Source organism: Thamnophis elegans, chromosome 2, assembly GCF_009769535.1.
Source record: "Thamnophis elegans isolate rThaEle1 chromosome 2, rThaEle1.pri, whole genome shotgun sequence".
In the NCBI taxonomy this organism is placed as follows: Eukaryota; Metazoa; Chordata; class Lepidosauria; order Squamata; family Colubridae; genus Thamnophis; species Thamnophis elegans.
This window is the reverse complement of record NC_045542.1, coordinates 65,681,730-65,700,635: the sequence shown is the minus strand read 5'-3', so window position 1 is coordinate 65,700,635 and position 18,906 is coordinate 65,681,730. Positions and strand designations below refer to the sequence as shown.

Below are 18,906 nucleotides of genomic sequence, written 5' to 3'. Positions count from 1 at the left end.
AGGCTTCATGCCGTTAGAATATCTTAAATATATTCCAGCATAGTCCTGGTTAGATATGGATTACCAGACTTAGCAACTCAGCAAGTCATCATCAGAGACAAATCTTCCTCAAATTGCACAGTTCCCAGTCTCATGTTTAAAAATATTTTATGCTGCTCCTAGTATTCAGGCTTTTACATTTTTTGGACCAAGAGCCAAAAGGTTGGGTCACATTCAGGAAATAAAGCATGCACAAATATACCGCTGTACCACTGTAGAAAACTAAAGAATGGTGCCTTTTCCATCCTTTCCAACTTGGGCCTTTTTTACACACAACCACCATCTTCTTACTCCTTTTTTCGCTTATGTCGTGAGGTTCCTGTGCCATGCTGGTCTTTGGAGTAAATGTTGCTGGACAGCTTCTGCCTTGACTTTCTTGTTCAGCCTCTCTTTTTTTTTTTTGATAGACTAATAGTGATTTGTTTGTGGCACCGTAAGGGCAATAAAAGCATTTAATAGGGGGAAAGTACCAAGCATAGTTTCTCTTCAATGGAAGTATTAGGCCACAGCAAGATCTTTTTTCACTGCGCCCTGAGACCTTGCTCGGTTAGGTTCCAAAAATAGATAGATAGAGCTAAAGTGATCTGGTCAATACAAAGTGTAACTTAACATGCTTAGAAAAAAAGAAGTAAAACGAAAAGATTTTTAGAAATGAAAAACTATATTTTTCCATAAATTGTTTGTTTTGTCCTCAGAAGCCAACTATCCCATGCCTTCATGGAATATCAGTTCAGATGAACAGGTAAGTCCTAAATGCTGACCTTGAAGTCAGGATTAAATTTACGGTAATGCGTAGAATAATCCTTGGGGTGGACTGACCGTAAGGTAATTATGTAAGTGCTGCTCCACTGACAAAGAGGAGATTGTCATTGTAGCCCATTGTGAGAACATCCCGTTCCACCTGTGGAGTTCCCGCTTGTGGAGGGGGGCACATAAATGCAGCATGATGTCCGAGGGCTTCATATGTAGGCTTGCAGGCTACATACTGCATCCCTTTCATTCCCTTCATTCCCTTTGACACACTCAATAGCTGGATCTAAAAGACATTCTCACTGGAGATGGCTTGAATTCCTCCTCCACCACATCTCTGGATGTAACGGTATTTCCACCATGGATCTCCAGACTTAAGTTTGCTTTCTAACGTGGCAAATCATTGCCTCCTGAGCAATAGTCTAATGGCTTTTGAAATAAACAGCAACAACACCTAACATTACAATACAATTTAATGACATGATTTGGCCTTGGTTAAGCAAATTGTGAAAAGTTGCATGTAGTTATCTCATTGAACTGCCCCAACCTAATAATTACTAAGAATTTGGCTGTGTTTACCTTGTAATCTTAAGGATCAGAAGATAATGGTTTTTTTTTAAGTAAACACAGTAGGATTTTCAGGGTACAGAATTAAATGGCATACAGTATATGGTTTCTACGTTTATGTTGTGCAGGGATAAAATATATTAGATGTCTGCAGGATTGGACTCAAGAATGTGATATTGGGAAAAGATGCTGTTGTTTTAAGGCGTCATACTATAGTCATGCCCCATGTTCTCTCAAGCTTATTTGGAGCTTGAATCCAAACCACTGAGAGCCTTAAGTTTACCTAATGCTGGTTTTTTTTGGTTCACTAAGACACTCTAGGGCAGATTTATAGCACCTGTGAAAATATTCTCCTGGAATTTTATTCTTGAAATGTATTTATTGGTTAATAGGGCTTTCGAAATGTTAGTTTTCTATCCAGTGTAGAGTGTGTGTGTGTGTCTGTCTGTCTGTCTATCAATCATCTATATATCATCTATCATCCATCATCCATCCATCTATCTATCATCTATCTATCTATCTATCTATCTATCTATCTATCTATCTATCTATCTATCTATCTATCATCCATTCCTCTATCATCTATCTATCATTCATCTATCTATCTATCATCTATCTATCTCTATCATCTGTCTGTCTATCTATCCATTCATTCATTCATTCATTCATTCATTCATTCATCTATCTATGTATCTGCAATGAATTAAAGAGTCTTCTTTGATTTCATATTTCTTCATCATGGTTCCTCCCCCTCATCCTTATCCCCTAATGGTGTTTGCCGTGTGTTGCTTTGCAGAGTGTGTTGCTTTACAACGTTACTACTCAGCTGAGAAACCTCTTCAGTTTCACCGCCAAATGTGAGCAGCCAAATGGATTCGAAGAAGCATTTGGAGGTATGTTTTCAGTTTGGTTCTTGGCTTACAGGAAAAAGCAACTTGGGAAATATTTAAGAAGACAAGCTGACAGGAGATGCCTTGAAGGCAGCTCCCTGCCCTGCTTACCCTGCATCCATCACGTATTAAGATCTAAAGCAGCTCATATCTTTGACATTTTCACATTGCACATGATTGCACAACATCCCAATCTAAAAGGGCAGCCAGTTATCACACCCTAGTCAAATAACAATGGTTCTCTTATGCACATGTGTGCGTGTATTTCTTTCCACTCTCCAATAAATGAACTGTCGATCTAGATGTGATGTAAAGAAGCAGCAATCGGGTTCACATCTTTTATGCACTCTGGAAGCCTTTAATTTCTCCCACAGTTGAGAAACTTCTGCTTCCACTGCTTCTCATTGCTGCCTTCTTCATTTGCATCCCTGCCTTCCAACCTCTCCTCTCTGAAGTGTTAAATTTACATTTACCGACAAAGAAATAAAGGGAGACTAGTATAGATCTATTTCAAGCTAGATCTATACTAGCCTCCCTTATTTCTTTGCCAGTAAATATAAATTCAACACAAAATAGTTGTGGTGAAAGCGACGGCCTGTAAAGGCTCCTGGATTGGGGCTGAAAGGCGAAAGCTCCATCTCATAATTGGGTAGACCAGGCTGTCCTGATAAAAAAACACTTCTCTCTGAAGGCTCCCTGAGCCATCCATCCCTTCCCCATCACTTAACACAAACAAGGATTGCTCAGTAATGGCAGGTCAACTTAGTTTAAAGGCTGTTTAAGAGTAATCCCAGCTGTGCGCTTCATGTGGAAGATGGACAGGGAGAGGGAGCGAAGAGAGAATGAAAAGTGATGGCCACATCAATAGACGTTTGGTGGACAAAACTTTTATTCTGGGACCACAGAAGGCTTCATGCAAATCTAGTAGTATAAGAAGTTAGCAAGAAGGTAAATCCATGTCACTAGCCGTTCACTCTGAGAAAGATATTTCTGCCTCCCAAAATAAGGTAGAGTAGAATAATAATCTTACATGAATTCCTTTAAAAAGTAAAGAACTAAAACTATTGCTATTCCAGTCACTATTTTATATGACTTCTAAAAAGAAAGTGAAAAATATTTGAGTTGGAGTAAAAATAACAGGCAAAAAAAGCACTTCGAGTATCCGCAGTATATAGGAGCATGTACTGTATAACAGCATTACCATCCTTTTTATTGACAGACTCCTGACTGCGCTCTGTTTATAGATCCTTTACTTGTGAATTTCTAAATAGATCCCAGTCAGTTGTTAATGAGGAAGGAAACAGTTTTTCATATCACCAAAATGCCCGTTTCATAAAGAATGCAAGAGGATGAAGCTCACTGTGTTGTTCTTATGGTGATTGTTTATGTAGTGCAAGAAGATACAAATCAGTGTATAAATGGGTATATTTAATTTGTAATAAAGGTGAATACAACACACGCACATACACACACACACACATACACAAAGTGTTTTTTCTTTTGTCAAAGCACCTGGTATGCCCAAATATGGGAGGGACCATACTGCTTCCCTTTTCCCTTTCAGACCCACTCCAGGAGCCTTCAGGCAGACAAACATTTTGTGTTCCATTTTTGCTGATAAATAAATGAAGGGAGACTACTATAGATCTATTTCAAGCTATCTAGCTCTCATCAGCTAGCCATACCCTTGCTGGGATTCGAACTTGGGCTGTTTTTACATATTAAGCAGTTGTATTAACCTCTAAACCCCTTAGGGAGGAGAGCTTGTGGCTTAGAGGTTAATACAACTGCCTAATATGTAAAATAGCCCAAGTTATAAATAAAATGAAATAAATCAACGGACCTCCTCTTGAGTAGTTGTGCTTTGAATAAAGAATTCATGTGCAGAAAAATCTCCATTCACCCAATCTCAATTAATCCAGAGTGGTTTTTCTGAGAAATTTGTAAAAGCTGAATAAAAAATTGAGAGATTATAATTTGAAAGTCGATTTGGAGGACACATCATCTTGTTTCAATTTATTTTTTATTTTTTATTTTTTTCTTTCGCTTTGTCAGTCAAGTACTTCCTAGCTGTTTTGTGTCCACAACTGTCATCATCACATCCAACGTGATCATTAGCTGTGCTTCCTGGAATCAGTGGATGTTCTAATCCCCAAAGAACTATAGGATGAGGAAAGTTGATGATATAACTCATTATCTCATACTCTCATCCAGGGATCATCAACCCACATGGGGTCAAAATTTTAAACATGTGCCATAGGCTCACCCACCAAATGGTTCCAATGGAGCCATTGCCCACTCATAGTCCCTACAGACCAGGAAAGACTCCTTTTTTCCATCTCAGGATTTGTCCTTTGGGGGAGTAGAAGGGCACCCTTCCAATAAAGCACTTTTATTCTTTTGTCTGAAAATTGTACATTCTATAATTCTACAGGTAGGACTCAGAGGCATTTATGGCCACAAATAATACAATGGTCAGTGCCAGCATTGTATCTGCTTTAATAGCATCCTGGATTACTTTTTAATTAAAATATTTTAATGTGATAACAATGGAGACATCACCAGGCATATTTGTTTGGCTGCTGGTAAAGAGGCAGATTATTTCTTAGATTTTACATGCTCAAAAATCTGAATTTCTCCATTCCTCTGCTTATCTATGCATGGTAGATTTAACAATGAGCCCGAGTGTGTCTCGAGTGCCAGCTTTTCCCATAAACACAAATGTCATCATGTTTTAGCAAACACTGGACAATCTGGACAATCTGTTGAAGTTGATGGAGGATGAGAATAAGGAGCAGAGTCACCAACTGGCCACCAAGATAATGCAAGTGATGGAGGCCTGGCTCAGGATGTTTGCATTCGCCCTACCCAATGGAACCACCACCATCAAGTCCAAAGCAGGCACAGGTTAGTATACAGAGTTGGGGTGATTTGAGATTTCCCTCATGGCTGGTCTTGCCCAGAAATTCTCTCCTTCCTCCACTGCAAAGACACCTTCTTTGTGTATTAGCCACCCCTAATGTGATAGCTTCCAGATGAATTAGACTGTGGCTGATTGGGATTATTGGGAGTTATTCTACAGCAGGGATGGGGACCCATGGCCCTTTTATGACTTGTGGACCTCAACTCCCAGAATTCTGCCTCAGGAATTCTGGGAATTGAAGTCCACAAGTCATAAAAGGGCCATGGTTCTCCATCCCTTTCCTATAGCATATCTAAGAAGGATATGGAGGATCACTTTGAAATATGAAATCAGCTCTCCTTCCCCAGCTTCATTCTGCTTTATGGTAGATTCCCCCTCCCTTGCTGGGTAAATCTGTTGCTTGAATAGTTGGAATATTTGGAGGAGAGTGATGTTTACTTCAGAGACCCTGCCACTTGCCCTTTTCTGTTCCCTGCTAACCTTGTCATCTTCCTTCTGTTTCGTAATAGAACTGGTGATGGAAATCAGAACAGCAGACAACTCAAGCCAAGATCTGGCGCAACCGTGGCTGAATGAAACACAGATGGAAGTAAGCTGGAAAGAAGCAAGCAAGAAGGGAGAAGGTAAAAAGCTGCAGCATCATACAAAGTGGGTGGGCGATGCTGTGAGAAGAACAGAATATGCCTGTAACGGCCTGGAAAAGCTGGAGGGAAGGCAGCAGAAGGAAAAAGCTGTTTTTGGGTCAAAACTTTTGGCCATACTGTGGGCATGGAAGAGAGGCTCTCTTCTCTCTGGAGAGCCACATTATCTTAGGAGCAATTAGCTGAGAGACATATGTCAGTGGAGGGTGGAACTTTCTCTTTTCAGTGGGCTGTTGCAGAAGAGTTCTTGCTAGATATATAGGTCCCAGAAGAAGGTTTCCTTTCTTACTGTCTCAGGCCTTCCTTCTACTTGCTTCTTTTTCTTTATAGACCTGTGAATCTGTACCTCTTCTGTGCCACCAAGCATCACTTAGGCAGACAAATATGGTTTCTTTGAGCCATGGGTTGCCCCACCAAGGGAATGGGCGGAGAAATAGGATTAAACAACCAGGGTAGGCCAGGAGAGGGGAGCAAATCCTTTGCAGCTGTTCTGAACATTTATTAAGAGAAGTGAAGTACTGGAAAACAACTGATTGTGAAGACAATTTAGTGTTTTATTTAAAAAATAACAATGGCAAGGAGAAAGCTTGTTATATTTTTTTTCTTTCTGTATTAGATGAGAAGGTTGCTCAAAGGAGTTTAATTAGGAAAATGTTCAGGAAACAATGTTGGATTTAATGTATGAAATTCCTTACCACTATTAGTGAAGACCCTGTGTAGTTTTTAAAAATTATTTGACAGAATGAAGAATAGAGCATTCAATTTCTGAAATATTTCTAAATAATGTTGTGGGTTAGAGAATTTAAGGGAAAGATTGTCTCTGTGTGTTTTCCCCAGAATCATCTTTGTATTCATTTTTATCAACAGAATACTAAATTGGATGGGCTTTCTGTCTGATGAAAGACAATTCTTACAGTATATTTTGAAGAAATGACAGGCAGCTTTTTGTGTTGATAAGTTTCTTAAAACTAAATGATACATGACCACCATAAATTTTTAATATACATTTTTATTGAAACGGGGAAAATATATACACAGAAGGAAAAGGCACAAAAGAGGCAAAGGAATAGAGTCAGGTGAATACACGAGGGATATATTGTTTAATATTATTTATATTTATATCATGTAAATTATAATTCACCATTATTCCAAGAAGCAATGGAATATACTATATTGTTTAAATTCCTTAAAATGATAGTTAAACCAAATAGAATACAAATATCTAGAAGACTAGAACAAATTATTAACACCATAAAAATTGTTAACTGGGAATTGTACAATGAGACTATGGAGCGAGAGGAGTATTAAAAAATTCTATATGAATCTCTTTCCAAGATTGTCCAAAAGAAAATTCCCTGCTGCGCTAGTTCTCTGCTTGCAAAGATTATTTTCCCACATAGACCTGAATTTGCACATACTGTTTTTCTCCATTGCTACTTTAAAGAGAGAAAACCCACTCATTATATTCTCCTGCTTATGTAGACCAGCACTGGATCATCTCATCCCAGTAACTTCTGCATCCTCACATTTGAATTGCTCTTCCCTTTTCAGGCCTCAGTGTTGTTGGCCTCCTCTCTTACCAGAATCTAGGGTGCATTCTGACGGGTGCGGATGTTGAAGGAAGCGACTGGGAAAAAATAGGAAAATCCAAGCAATGGATGCATGAGCCTGGCAAGCCCAACTATAAAGTGTTGTCCAAGGTGGTCTCTGCTTTTGTAGGCCATAATGAGACCACTGCCCTGAGCAGTCCCGTCACATTCTCCTTTAACCATCCAGAACCAGTGAGTATCCATGTCTTCTTTGTCTTCTCTCGGTCTACAGAATGGCAATAATATATCCTTTCATTGCTCTCATAATACCCAAGGAAAATGACCTTTCCTGAAGAGAAGGTGCTGTATAATGTACTTGCCTTCTGCTTAGCCAGACTCAAAGCTAAATCAGATTTTGACACGGATTCATGTGAACGATCAGGAAAGACCAACTTGGCTACTTTCCTTGCTTTCTGCTTGCGTAGTGGTATGTGGAAAAGACCTTGGTAGATGTGTGAAGAGATGCTGCCTTTGGTATCATTAGATAAGAGGGGAAATAAATCCTTGACTTACAAACCCAATTTGGACCAGGCTTTCAGTCACTAAGAGATGCAGCCATTAAGTGAGTCATCTCATGACACACCCAATTTTTATGGCTGTTTTTAACCATGGTCATTAAGGAAATCATGCGGTTGTTAAGTGTCTTAGTTAAGCTCCCCGTTGGGAGAGCGAGTATGTTCAGCGAAAGGTTGTGAGAGTTGTGTTGGAGAACACACAAACCAGCATACAGAGACACTGCAGTTTAAATAGGCTTTTACTTTCGTGGAAATCAGAGTCCATCAAACTGTCCAGGTCATACATGGATAAGACAATCAGTCATCAATGTCTTTCAGTTAAGGGATAATCCAAATAACATAGTCCAGTATCATATAAACAGTCCGGTACACAAAGTTTGCTAGCAGTTGCAAAACTTACAGATCAGCCCAGCATCTAACAAACAGAGAGCTAACAGACATTTTGGCTCCCTCTTATGGCCGATTGAGGAAACAGCACCCAATCACATTTTACAGTATGATTTAAAGAAACAGATACAGCATTGTTACATTGCCAACCCAACCGTTAGAATTATATTCCTAACAAAGTATATCATGTAGTCGTTAAGCAAATACAGCTTCCTCAACTGACTTTGCTTGTCAAAAGTTGGTTGGGAAGGTTGCCAATCATGATCCCAAACACAGCAAACACTGTAACAATAGTGATAACATTTTGACTTATATACTGCTTCGCAGCCCTCTCTAAGCAGCTTACAGAGTCAGCCTAAATGCATGGCAAGCACTTGAGCTGCAATCATCTGACTATTTGTGCAACAGTCATAACTTTGAGCAGAGGGTGTAAGTCACTTTTCCCAAGGCTGTTGTATCTTTGAATCATTTTTGTAAATGAGTTGTTATTAAGTCAAGTGAGTGAACTTGTAGCAAGTTAGCAGGAGGCTCAGAAAAAGTCCTTCCTAATATTTCAGGCTGCAAAGGAGTCCGCAGGAGATTTTTACTTATAGACTTGCAAGATTCTGTTAAATACAGCCTTACAGTAAAGTAGGATTAGCTCATCCGGTCGTGTTTCCCGCCTGGTCTCTCTGGGAAGGCCAACAATATATGCAGAGTTCAAATGTATGTATGTATGTATGTATGTATGTATGTATGTATGTATGTATGTATGTATGTATTTGACAATGACAATTTCATCCTGTCTCCATATACTCCTGTATTTTCCTTCTAGGAATCAAAGCCTGATATGAAGGTGATTTGTGCTTTCTGGAAGCCCTCCGGCAGAGGCGGGCATTGGTCTCAAGAAGACTGTGTACGTCTGAACACCAGTACTGCCAACAGGACATATTGCCGCTGCAACCACATGACCAGCTTTGCGGTCCTCATGGCCTTCTATGATGTGGAGGCAAGTCCCAGCAAGAAAGTGGACCAGTTAGGAATGGTTTAAGACAGGGAAGGGAAGGGAAAGAAATGACTGCTGGATTGATTTGTTACTCATAATTGGAGTTCCTTGTATAACAGTCAGAGAAAAAAATATGCATTTCTTCTATGCAATTATTAGTACTCATATCTTTTATAACTATGAAATTGCACCATCTCTTTTAAGATGCTGTCTTAGACATGGAAAAATTATATATTAGATATCCAAGTTGTTTACGTTTACGTTTATTAGGACTTGTATGCCGCCCACTCTCGAGAGACTCAGGGCGGCTTACAGATAAAGCAGGGAGGAGGAACATATAAAAATTAAAAAGTAAAGACATTAAAATCACACAACATTCATAACATAAAATGCGGCTGGATAAATCAACAGCCCCAGGGCTGCTGGAAGAGCCAGGTCTTACTCGCTTTGCGGAAGGCCGAGAGAGTAGTAAGGGTCCGGATCTCAACGGGGAGATCGTTCCATAGGACCGGAGCAGCTACAGAGAAGGCCCTCCCCCGGGGGGGTCGCCAGCTGACATTGGCCAGCAGATGCAATCTTATAGGTCTCTGGGAGGTAAATGGCAGGAGGCGGTCTGTCGGGTAGTCAGGTCCTAAACCATGAAGGGCTTTAAAAGTAACGACTAGCACCTTGAAATATGTCCTGAGACCAATAGAAAGCCAGTGCAGCTCGCGGAGGACAGGTGTGACGTAGGTGTACCTAGGTACACCCACAATCGCTTGCGCGACTGCATTCTGGACTAACTGGAATCTTCGAACACTCTTCAAGGGCAGCCCCATGTAGAGCGTGTTACAGTAATCCAGTCTTGAGGTGACGAGGGCGTGAGTGACCATCCGAAGGGCCTCCCGGTCCAGATAGGGTCGCAACTGGTGCACCAGGCGAACCTGGGCAAAGGCCCCCCTGGTCACAGCCGACAAGTGATGTTCTAACGTCAGCTGCGGATCCAGGAGGACCCCCAAATTGCGAACCCTCTCTGAGGGGTGTATAGTTTCACCCCCGAGGCTAAGAGATGGAATAGCTGGACCATCCTTTGGAGGGAGCGTCAATAGCCACTCGGTCTTGTCGGGATTGAGTGCAAGCTTGTTCGCTCCCACCCAGACCCTGACAGCCTCCAGGCACTGGCACATCACTTCTACCGCTTCGCTGAGTTGGCACGGGGCGGACAGAACTCATTATAAACTCATTGAACTCATTATAAAACTGTTTATTAAAAACAAACAAGAGAGGAAGGCAACTTAAGGTTTTTTTTTTTAACAAAAGAGAGCAGGCATCTTGGGCTATTCAGTTTCTGTGGCATCCCCTTCACTATGGCCTACTTACCACTCTGGTTTTTATATTGTGAACCATTCTGGAGTTGGGTGGCATCAAAGGCAAAATAAATACGCTTTTGCACTTCCACCCATTGCTCCACTCTCATCATCATCTTGTCTCTCCCTGGTTGACCATTTGGAGTGCAGTCCTCCACTAGAAGAACATCCAAGCACCCGAAGCTCAGACAAAATATGTCATGAGAGAAGGTCAAAGCAAGCCCCAAGATGGCAAGAAAAAGGAGGAGACTTTTTTCTTTTTTTTTTGCAGATGGCCAACTCAGTTGGTTGGCTAGTAGAAAGATTACCCTGCTCTCCCTTCAGTGGAATATTGGAAATTGTGCCTGCAGGTCCTTTATTGCGTAGGGAACTACAAAAATAGTAGAAAGACCATGGGAGAAGTGAAGATGATGGGCTCCTAAAGTAAAGGCATTGGTGATAAAATTAGAACCAAGATCTTGATCAGATTATTGGAATTAAGTGCTTTAAGGAGAATCAGGTGCCTGGTATTTAAGGTGGTATGATCAAAGGAGGTTGTCCAGAAAGCAAAAAAACACGTCCGCCAGAGATCTGGCCTGATCAACCAGTTTTCAGTCTGATTTTTGAGCCCTTCTTGTTATTGTCTTCTCCTGAAGCATTAAAGAATTGTCACTAGATATTGGTAGTTTAAGTAGAGTTGACAAGCCCTTCTACTGCATTGCCTTAATTAAGTAATTGCCTATATTGTTTTTCACTCCAGGATTGGACCCTATCTGTCATCACAAAGGTTGGGCTGATTATATCGCTGATCTGCCTATTCTTCTCCATCCTCACCTTCCTGTTCTGCCGTGCCATCCAAGGTATCCGCACCACCATCCACCTCCACCTTTGCCTGTCCCTCTTTGCTGCCCATGTCATCTTCTTGAGCGCTGGGATATCTACCAATACAGTAAGTAACTGGTAAAGATTTTGATTACACACTTGGGGGAGGCATTCTGAGCAAAACAGTTGAGAGAAATAAGTGTACAATCCTCCACTTCATGGGCTGGGTATGGCCAATCCCTTATAATGGTGGGTTTAAAAAATAAGTCCATACCTCTCACTTTTAAAATATCATTAAAAATGCATCTCCCTCCTTTAATAGAGAACTTGGGAGAGATTGGAATTGTATCCCGTGAGTTGACAGTGGGGTGCTAACTCTCTTCCTTCCTACTATCTAAGTTAAATGCCATTGACTTGAACAGGGGAAAGTTGCCTACTTATGGTTTGCCAGCTCCTTCTAAGGTCAATAAGTCCAGGACAGTTCCTAACATTATCTGTGCTTGTTCCTTCAAGTTTGAAGTATCTAATAGACCAAACAATGAGGATGCTAAGAGGCACAAGTATTAAGGGGTGCTGTTGTACCTTAAAGGAGTAGGAACAGAGTGCATCCAATTTCTGTTTGAAAATAATTTTCCTGAATATAAATGATGTCCTCCTCTGGGAAGAAGGGTAGTTGAAGACTGGACTGGATTTTAAAACTGCTCCCAGAACACCTTAATCTAATTCTTGTTTCCCTTTTTAGATGGCATGTGTTGTAATTGCTGGATTGCTCCATTATTCCTTCCTCTGCGTCTTCTGTTGGATGCTACTGGAGGGTGTGCAGCTCTACTTAATGGTAGTTCAGGTCTTCAACACACATAGCCTTAAACACTGGCACATCTTCCTTGTGGGATATGGGTTCCCAGCTGTCTTGGTGGGCATCTCCGCTGCCATCAATAGCAAAGGATACAGCAGCAGAAAGTGAGTTCTGAATTTGGGTCCCCATCCACCACCACCATCCCCAGTCATGAGCTAAAGAGTACCTGTGCATTGTGCACTGAAGGTGCAGGATCGGGTAACAGGATCTTGAATACGAATGTGTCACTGTGTTCTCTGGTGCATCTCATGCTGGAATTGCTTGTGAAGTAAAAAGGGCTGAATCACTGGTGGGATTCAAATAATTTAACAACTGGTTCTCTGCCCTAATGATTTCCTCCAACAACCAGTTCACCAAACTGCTCAGAAAGTTTATAACTGGTTCTCCCGATGTGGTGCAAATTGGCTGAATCCCACCACTGGAACCTACCCTGGCCAGCCTTAAGTCCCTATGACATAGACCTCCCCCCCCCCCCCATACACATATTCCTGCATGACTTGTAGTGAGCTTTCTTAGGAATGCGAACTTCTAGAGGGGCAGAGGAACAGATCTAAGTGAATTGTCAAAAAAGAAATAAGTCCATTTACCTACAAAATAAATCACCCCCTGTCTTTACACACAGTTGCTGGCTTTCCAGAGAACGTGGGTTCTTGTGGAGCTTCCTGGGACCTGTCTCCTTCATCATCATGGTAATGCTGAATTCATACTCGGGTCTTCTTCCTACCTTCTAATCTCTGCCTTGGGAATCACTTAAAATGTTAATTTCTGAACTGTATCCCAGCTTCTGTCTATTATAACTTCTTTTGAAGGCATGTAACTTTGGATGTAGTGGTCTAGTTCCTGCTATATGTCTCTTGATCCATCTCTGTTAGGGACAACTTTTGCCTCCTTTAGAAAAGCCTTCGCCCCAGATCTTACCCGCTTTATCTGATGTCAAATTAAAATGCTTCTCTCCCATCCCCCCCAACATATCTGATATAAATACACTGACTAAACTGAAACGACTCTTGGTGACTATACAGCTTGGATTTAATTTGTTGAAGCAGAATTCTCTAATTCTAACACTGTCCAGCTTTCAAAAGCTTAATACTCCATCTTTAAGCTTCCATTAAGGAAGCTAGAAAAACTGTGATATTTACGCTAGTGCTCATCTCAAAGCCTGATTATCCTTATCCAATCTTTTCTGCACAGGTCAATGCTGTTGTCTTTCTTATTACTGTCTGGAGGCTTTCCGAGAAGTTTGCTGACATTAACCCTGATTTGACTAAATTGAAAAAGCAGAGGTAAGTAGCCAAGAAAAAGTGATCATCTGTGTCTTAAAAGATCAGGAATTAATAACTGGTGAGATTATAATAATCCCCTTGGATAATAAATGATTTATTTAATAAAATGATTTTCAAAAGCTCCATCTAATATAATCCTAGAGGAGAATTAGGGCATAGGCTGTTACCTAGCCCTGTTTGATGTAATAGATGCCCTCCACATTGTGGTTCCAGGCTAGTCCTCATTACATAAGGTTAAGGACTACAGCAACAGGTGTTAAGTTGTGTCATAAATCTCTTTTCCTACAGGGTGCTCACAATCACAGCCATTGCACAGCTCTGTATTCTAGGCATTACTTGGATCTTTGGCTTGTTTCAGTTCAACAATCAAACCCTCTTCCTGTCTTACCTCTTCACCATCTTTAACAGCCTACAGGGTCTCTTCATCTTCCTCCTGCACTGCGTACTCAAGAAACAGGTACCTATGTTTGTAGAAAGGCAAAATATGTTGGGAACCAGCTCAGAGACTGAAATCTCCTGGTCATTTATCTGGGAGTAAAGCACATCATTGAATATGATAGGATATACTTCTCAGCAGACAAGTATAGCATTGCACTGTAAGTTGGGCATATAATGTTGGGTGTTGGTACACACAAAAAAAGATTCCAATGTTGACTGGTATCAAGGTGTGTATGTGTGCAAAGCAGGGGAAAGACAGAGATACAAAGACCAGAATTTCCTAAAATTGTTTGTGTGTCTAGGTGCGTGAAGACTATCACCGTTGGTTGTGCCAGAGCAGACGTGGCAAGACTCGGAGTTCTGACAAGTACTCAGATTTCAGTTCCACATCCGGTTCCAACACCTTAAGGGTAAGAGCTGATGAAAGGTTTCCTCCTCCAGATTCCCCCTCTGAGTGTGGAGCTGCCCTGCCATCCTGTTTTGACTTTGAGTCTGGTCATAATGTTCCTCCACTTGGCCCTTTTTGAAACAATCAGGAATCAGACTAACCTGAATCAAAACCTGGAACCTGTCATCCTGTTTTTAGAAGCCATGCAAACCAATCACCAATAATGACTGCTTCTTCTAATGAGGTGCAAGTGGGTGTATTTGATATCTCTCCGGTCGTTTTATATGAATATTTGAGAACATATGTCAGTGTGAAATGAGAGAAAAACATTTGACATAAGGATTAATCTGATCAGAAACCTAGGCCAAGAAAATAGGAAACACACCAAGATCCAGGGAAAGGGATATTCAGCTGACTTAGTGTGGACACAGAGTAAAACTGACCAATCGCACAATATAAGTAGGAATATAGAGGGATCATGATCCCGAGCGTTACCGTATCTCAATAGTTTCTGTAGATTACCGACAGGCTAGTTATTAAGGGCTTCTAAATCAAGCAGAATCCAGATCATTTAACCAAAGATTATTAAGTCATATGCCTCACGTTTAAATTGAAGTGATTGGCTGTGTAGTTTGAACTTAGAATTGTTTCCCTGACTGTAGTGCTGCAGACTTCGTATTATTTGCTTTAAAGTTATAGATAAAGGTTGCATTGTCCTATAAATAACTAAGTTAATTGACAGGAAAATGTCCTTCCTTAAAACAGAAGGACTTACAAATCTATTGAAATTCTTGTCTGTTATCAAGAGCTAATGAAATATTTACTCCAGTGGAGGCAAACAATTACTAGATAATGCTAAAGGCTGTCTTTCTTTTCTTCCACAGTCTCCCAAAACTTTGAAAGAATCTGGAATGTAACAACAGTTTTCAGAAATAATGAATTCCAAGAGTGCTGCTTTGCATATAAATGTTTCCAGGGAAAAGATGGGCTGGAAAACAGAACTATTGCCTGCTGATTCAGACCTACTGCGATAAGGACAGTCAAATTGCCAGAAACCTACAAAGGGATCCATCTAGCAAGCTCCGGAACCAGGCCCACCTTAATTTTATATTGGTACAGGACTTCATCAAATGTTCCTTTTTCTTTCATGCTAAGGCTCTTCTCTCTCAAAGAGAGGATCATTTCTTTTTAAAAGGTACTCCTACATATGACACTTTCATGAAAGATCCTTTCCCTGGACACTGGTTAGGCTTCTGCCTGGCTATTTATTCATCAAAAATTTGAAGTGAATTTTGCATAACAGGTCTGATCTTTTTCATCCAGTCTATGGACAAATCTGATAGCATTTCCCCTAGTGTTTATTAAGTTATTTTCAAGTACAAACCTGTGATTGTCCACAGTACTTATTAAGACAAATAGAAACAGGGATGGTAAATATGCTGTGCCAAGAGTGTTTAAGAAGTTAGGCAAGGCAAGGGACTGGCAAGGATGCTGTAATTGAGGACTGGACAAAGAACTTCACATTATTTTGCTTTGTGTTTACGTTTGTCCAAAAAATAATATAAATTTTGAATTCTGCCCATCAGTGAGATTATAAAGCCAGGTCTAGAGGCCATCCCTTTTTAGGTAGCTAAAACATTTCCATGGTTTGAATAGCCCTGCACATAAAAATGTATCTAAATATAGAAACATAGCATGGTGTAGGCAAAATACAGATCTTTTAAAGAGTGATCTAATTTTTACAAGGCCTTTTATTTATTTTCAATAGAAAACTAAGCCTTCATTGGCAACCTTGCACACTGAGCCAGGCTTAATTAGGTCTAAGTAACCCTATGCTATAAATCTGTTTAAATTATAGTTTGTTTCCATTGCCCAAAGATTTTATAGTTCTGCTTCTTGGTGCATTAAATGTCTGCCACGCTCAAAATTCAGATTCAGCTCAAAAGGCAGATCTAAATAATCTAGCATCTCATGGGCTGACTCATATCTGACACGTTTGAGTAGAAGCACAGAAATAGAGAAAGAGTTTTCATTTGATGTTGTTTTACTGCTGTTCCCTGGAGTTCTGCATGTAGTAACAAGATGCAATGACAAAAAGGGGTATAGAGTATATAGAGCAATCTCAGTTACAAGAATCCAGGTAATGCTATTTATTCAGACAAGTAGCAACAATTATAAACTTGAGCCAGAGAAAAGGAAAAAGTTTTGGTGGTGTTTTTTTTTTATTACCTCGATGAAACACCTCCAGGGAACAGCAGAGCTTTGGTTAGATTAGAAAGTTAAAAGCAATATCTCAAAAGGCAGTGGTGGAAAAACTCTTCCATAGTCTTATAAGAGAACAGTACAAATACAAAATCATCAGGAGTCAAGGATGACTTCAATTTTCCTTTTTTTAAAAATGAAGTTAATGGATTTTTTCTACACTGGCCATTCCCAGAAAATATTGAAGAACTTCCTGTTTAGACCAATTAGGCTTGAACTGCTTTCAGTATTCCTAACTTTTTTTTGTAAAGTGCTTGGTATTTTTATTTTATGTGTAGCTCAAGTTCCAGGTGTGCCTTATTTGCATGTAAATAGCCAAACACCAGAGTTCACAGCTGATATTTTTCTACTGAATTTTGCTGTCAAAAGTATTCACAGGTTAGACCTAGTCTTTGCATGCACCTTTTATTGTATTGGAATGTGTAAATTTGTACTCGAGGGAGAAATTGGATGGATTCCTTTTACTGATGTTTCTACTATTGTCTCTCGGTTTCAGTACTTGCCCTGTCTTGAAATATATTCACTCTAAGAGTGCCTTTAAAGATGTACAATTTTTTTTTAAATGCTTCTGTCCAATTACCTACCTACTTTCTTAAAGCATTTCCCCCTCAATCTGTGTCTACGTCATTTATGTCAAAATTGAACAGCCCTCTCACAACAGAGCGGGAGGGGTATGATATTATCTATCTTCAGCCTACAATGCAATCTTTTCAACAGTTCCAAGAAGGCTCCACACCCATTTGCAACACTCAGGCAACTCTGACAACATAGATAAACCTTGAAGTGAACCTTGAATATGACTCTCTAAAAGGATGCAAATGACCACCTGTCTGAAAGGAACATAAATCCTTCCATTCCCCACCGCCCAGTCAGAGCTGAAGAAGCTTCTTGGATGAGAAGCAAAATGTCTTCAAAGAAAAACCAGAAAGTCCAGTTGCGTCTTCAAAAAGCACCTTTGGGACAAACTGGATGACTGCGAATCTCCATAATCTCTCTGAATCACACAAGTACAAAGGCTGCAGCAATCCAAGAATACTAGAAAAAGAAAATAGACCACATATACAAATCTTCCAACAAAATGGATATCCATATCAAAAGTGCCTGACCACTCAATCCACCACAGCACAATCAACACAAACCATGAAAAGGATAATGCTGCCTTACATCAGAAACATCTGAGAAACAAACAGCTATTATAAGCACTTGGCATTAGTGTAGCACACAAATCTACTAAAGTTGTCTAAAACATAAGTAAATCAAATGATCCAGGAGCTCAAGAAGAACAAAAAACCAGGTAAGTCATCTATATCATACAATTCAAGTACTGTAACAATTATGCCTGTCCATCCTACCATTATATAGGATGGACAGGCAGAAGACTACAGAGCACATCCATGTACACCAGTGGTGGGTTCCGGATCGCGTTGCAACCAGTAGGGTTGCAACGGGTCCTGGCATGCACCAGATGAACGTGCGCAGTGCACGCATGTGTACTTGCCTCTTGCGACATCTCCGCGACGCTCCATTGCTTGGCGGAGCGTTGCACAGGTGCCGTGCGCTCCGTGTGTGGAAGCGCCGAAGAGCTCAAATACAGGTAACGAGTTTGGGTGAGTGGGCCCTCCGAAGCACTGTACCAGAACGGTACCCGGTGCTCCGGGCATGCACCTGTACACCCGTATCGGGGCATACTGCCTGCAACCCACCACTGATGTGCACCAACTAGCAAGCCAGAAAACAGAAAATTACTTACTCTCATAACACATAAATAGACTTAACCACAGTTTAACTGAGAAATTTTGAACATTCTGGACCAAGCTAAATCCAAAAATGCTAGGCAATTCAGACAAATCATTAATAGACACAGAAAAAAAACATATTTATACACCAGTCAAAAGAGACAATTAAAAAAAGCTAAGAAGGAAACAAAAAGATATGGATACATACTTTCCAGCAGCCGACACCCAGATAAGCAGGGATTAACACCAGGCAAACAAGCAGAAAATAATACCCTAAATCAAGGGAGTACCAAGGAATCGCACCCTCACCAAAACTGACAGGGCAAGCTACTGCATAGGCCAGGGTTGTCAAACTGGATTTCTTTGAGGGCCGGATTAGCATTGTAGTTCTCCACAAGCCTCCACAGGGGGTGGGGGGAGACGGGATGGATGCTTCCTGCAGCACTTTACCAGCCAAAATGGGGTGCGGGCAGTGATATATTAACCATTAAGCAGACTAAGCATGTGCTT

At 40.6% G+C, this 18,906-nt stretch overlaps 1 protein-coding gene across 1 annotated transcript; it reads left to right on the top strand.

Annotated features, from left to right (window-relative positions):
- The first annotated feature begins 732 nt into the window (after positions 1 to 732).
- Positions 733 to 17,260, top strand: ADGRE5 (adhesion G protein-coupled receptor E5). The gene is made up of 13 exons (XM_032211674.1): positions 733 to 781; positions 2,153 to 2,249; positions 4,985 to 5,153; positions 5,679 to 5,792; positions 7,362 to 7,591; positions 9,116 to 9,289; positions 11,372 to 11,560; positions 12,176 to 12,393; positions 12,912 to 12,978; positions 13,481 to 13,572; positions 13,861 to 14,029; positions 14,313 to 14,420; positions 15,283 to 17,260. Exons 2-13 carry the CDS (start codon positions 2,226 to 2,228, stop codon positions 15,313 to 15,315), a joined length of 1,587 nt encoding a protein of 528 aa, XP_032067565.1. The 5' UTR covers positions 733 to 781; positions 2,153 to 2,225; the 3' UTR covers positions 15,316 to 17,260.
- The last annotated feature ends 1,646 nt before the right edge of the window (positions 17,261 to 18,906 follow it).

Excerpts from the sequence above, each read along its gene's own strand:
- ADGRE5 (XM_032211674.1), top strand. The coding sequence starts at position 2,226 with ATGGATTCGAAGAAGCATTTGGAG. Across the intron at positions 7,592-9,115 it reads CCTTTAACCATCCAGAACCA|GAATCAAAGCCTGATATGAA; the intron begins GTGAGTATCCAT and ends TTTTCCTTCTAG. Across the intron at positions 14,421-15,282 it reads CCGGTTCCAACACCTTAAGG|TCTCCCAAAACTTTGAAAGA; the intron begins GTAAGAGCTGAT and ends TTTCTTCCACAG.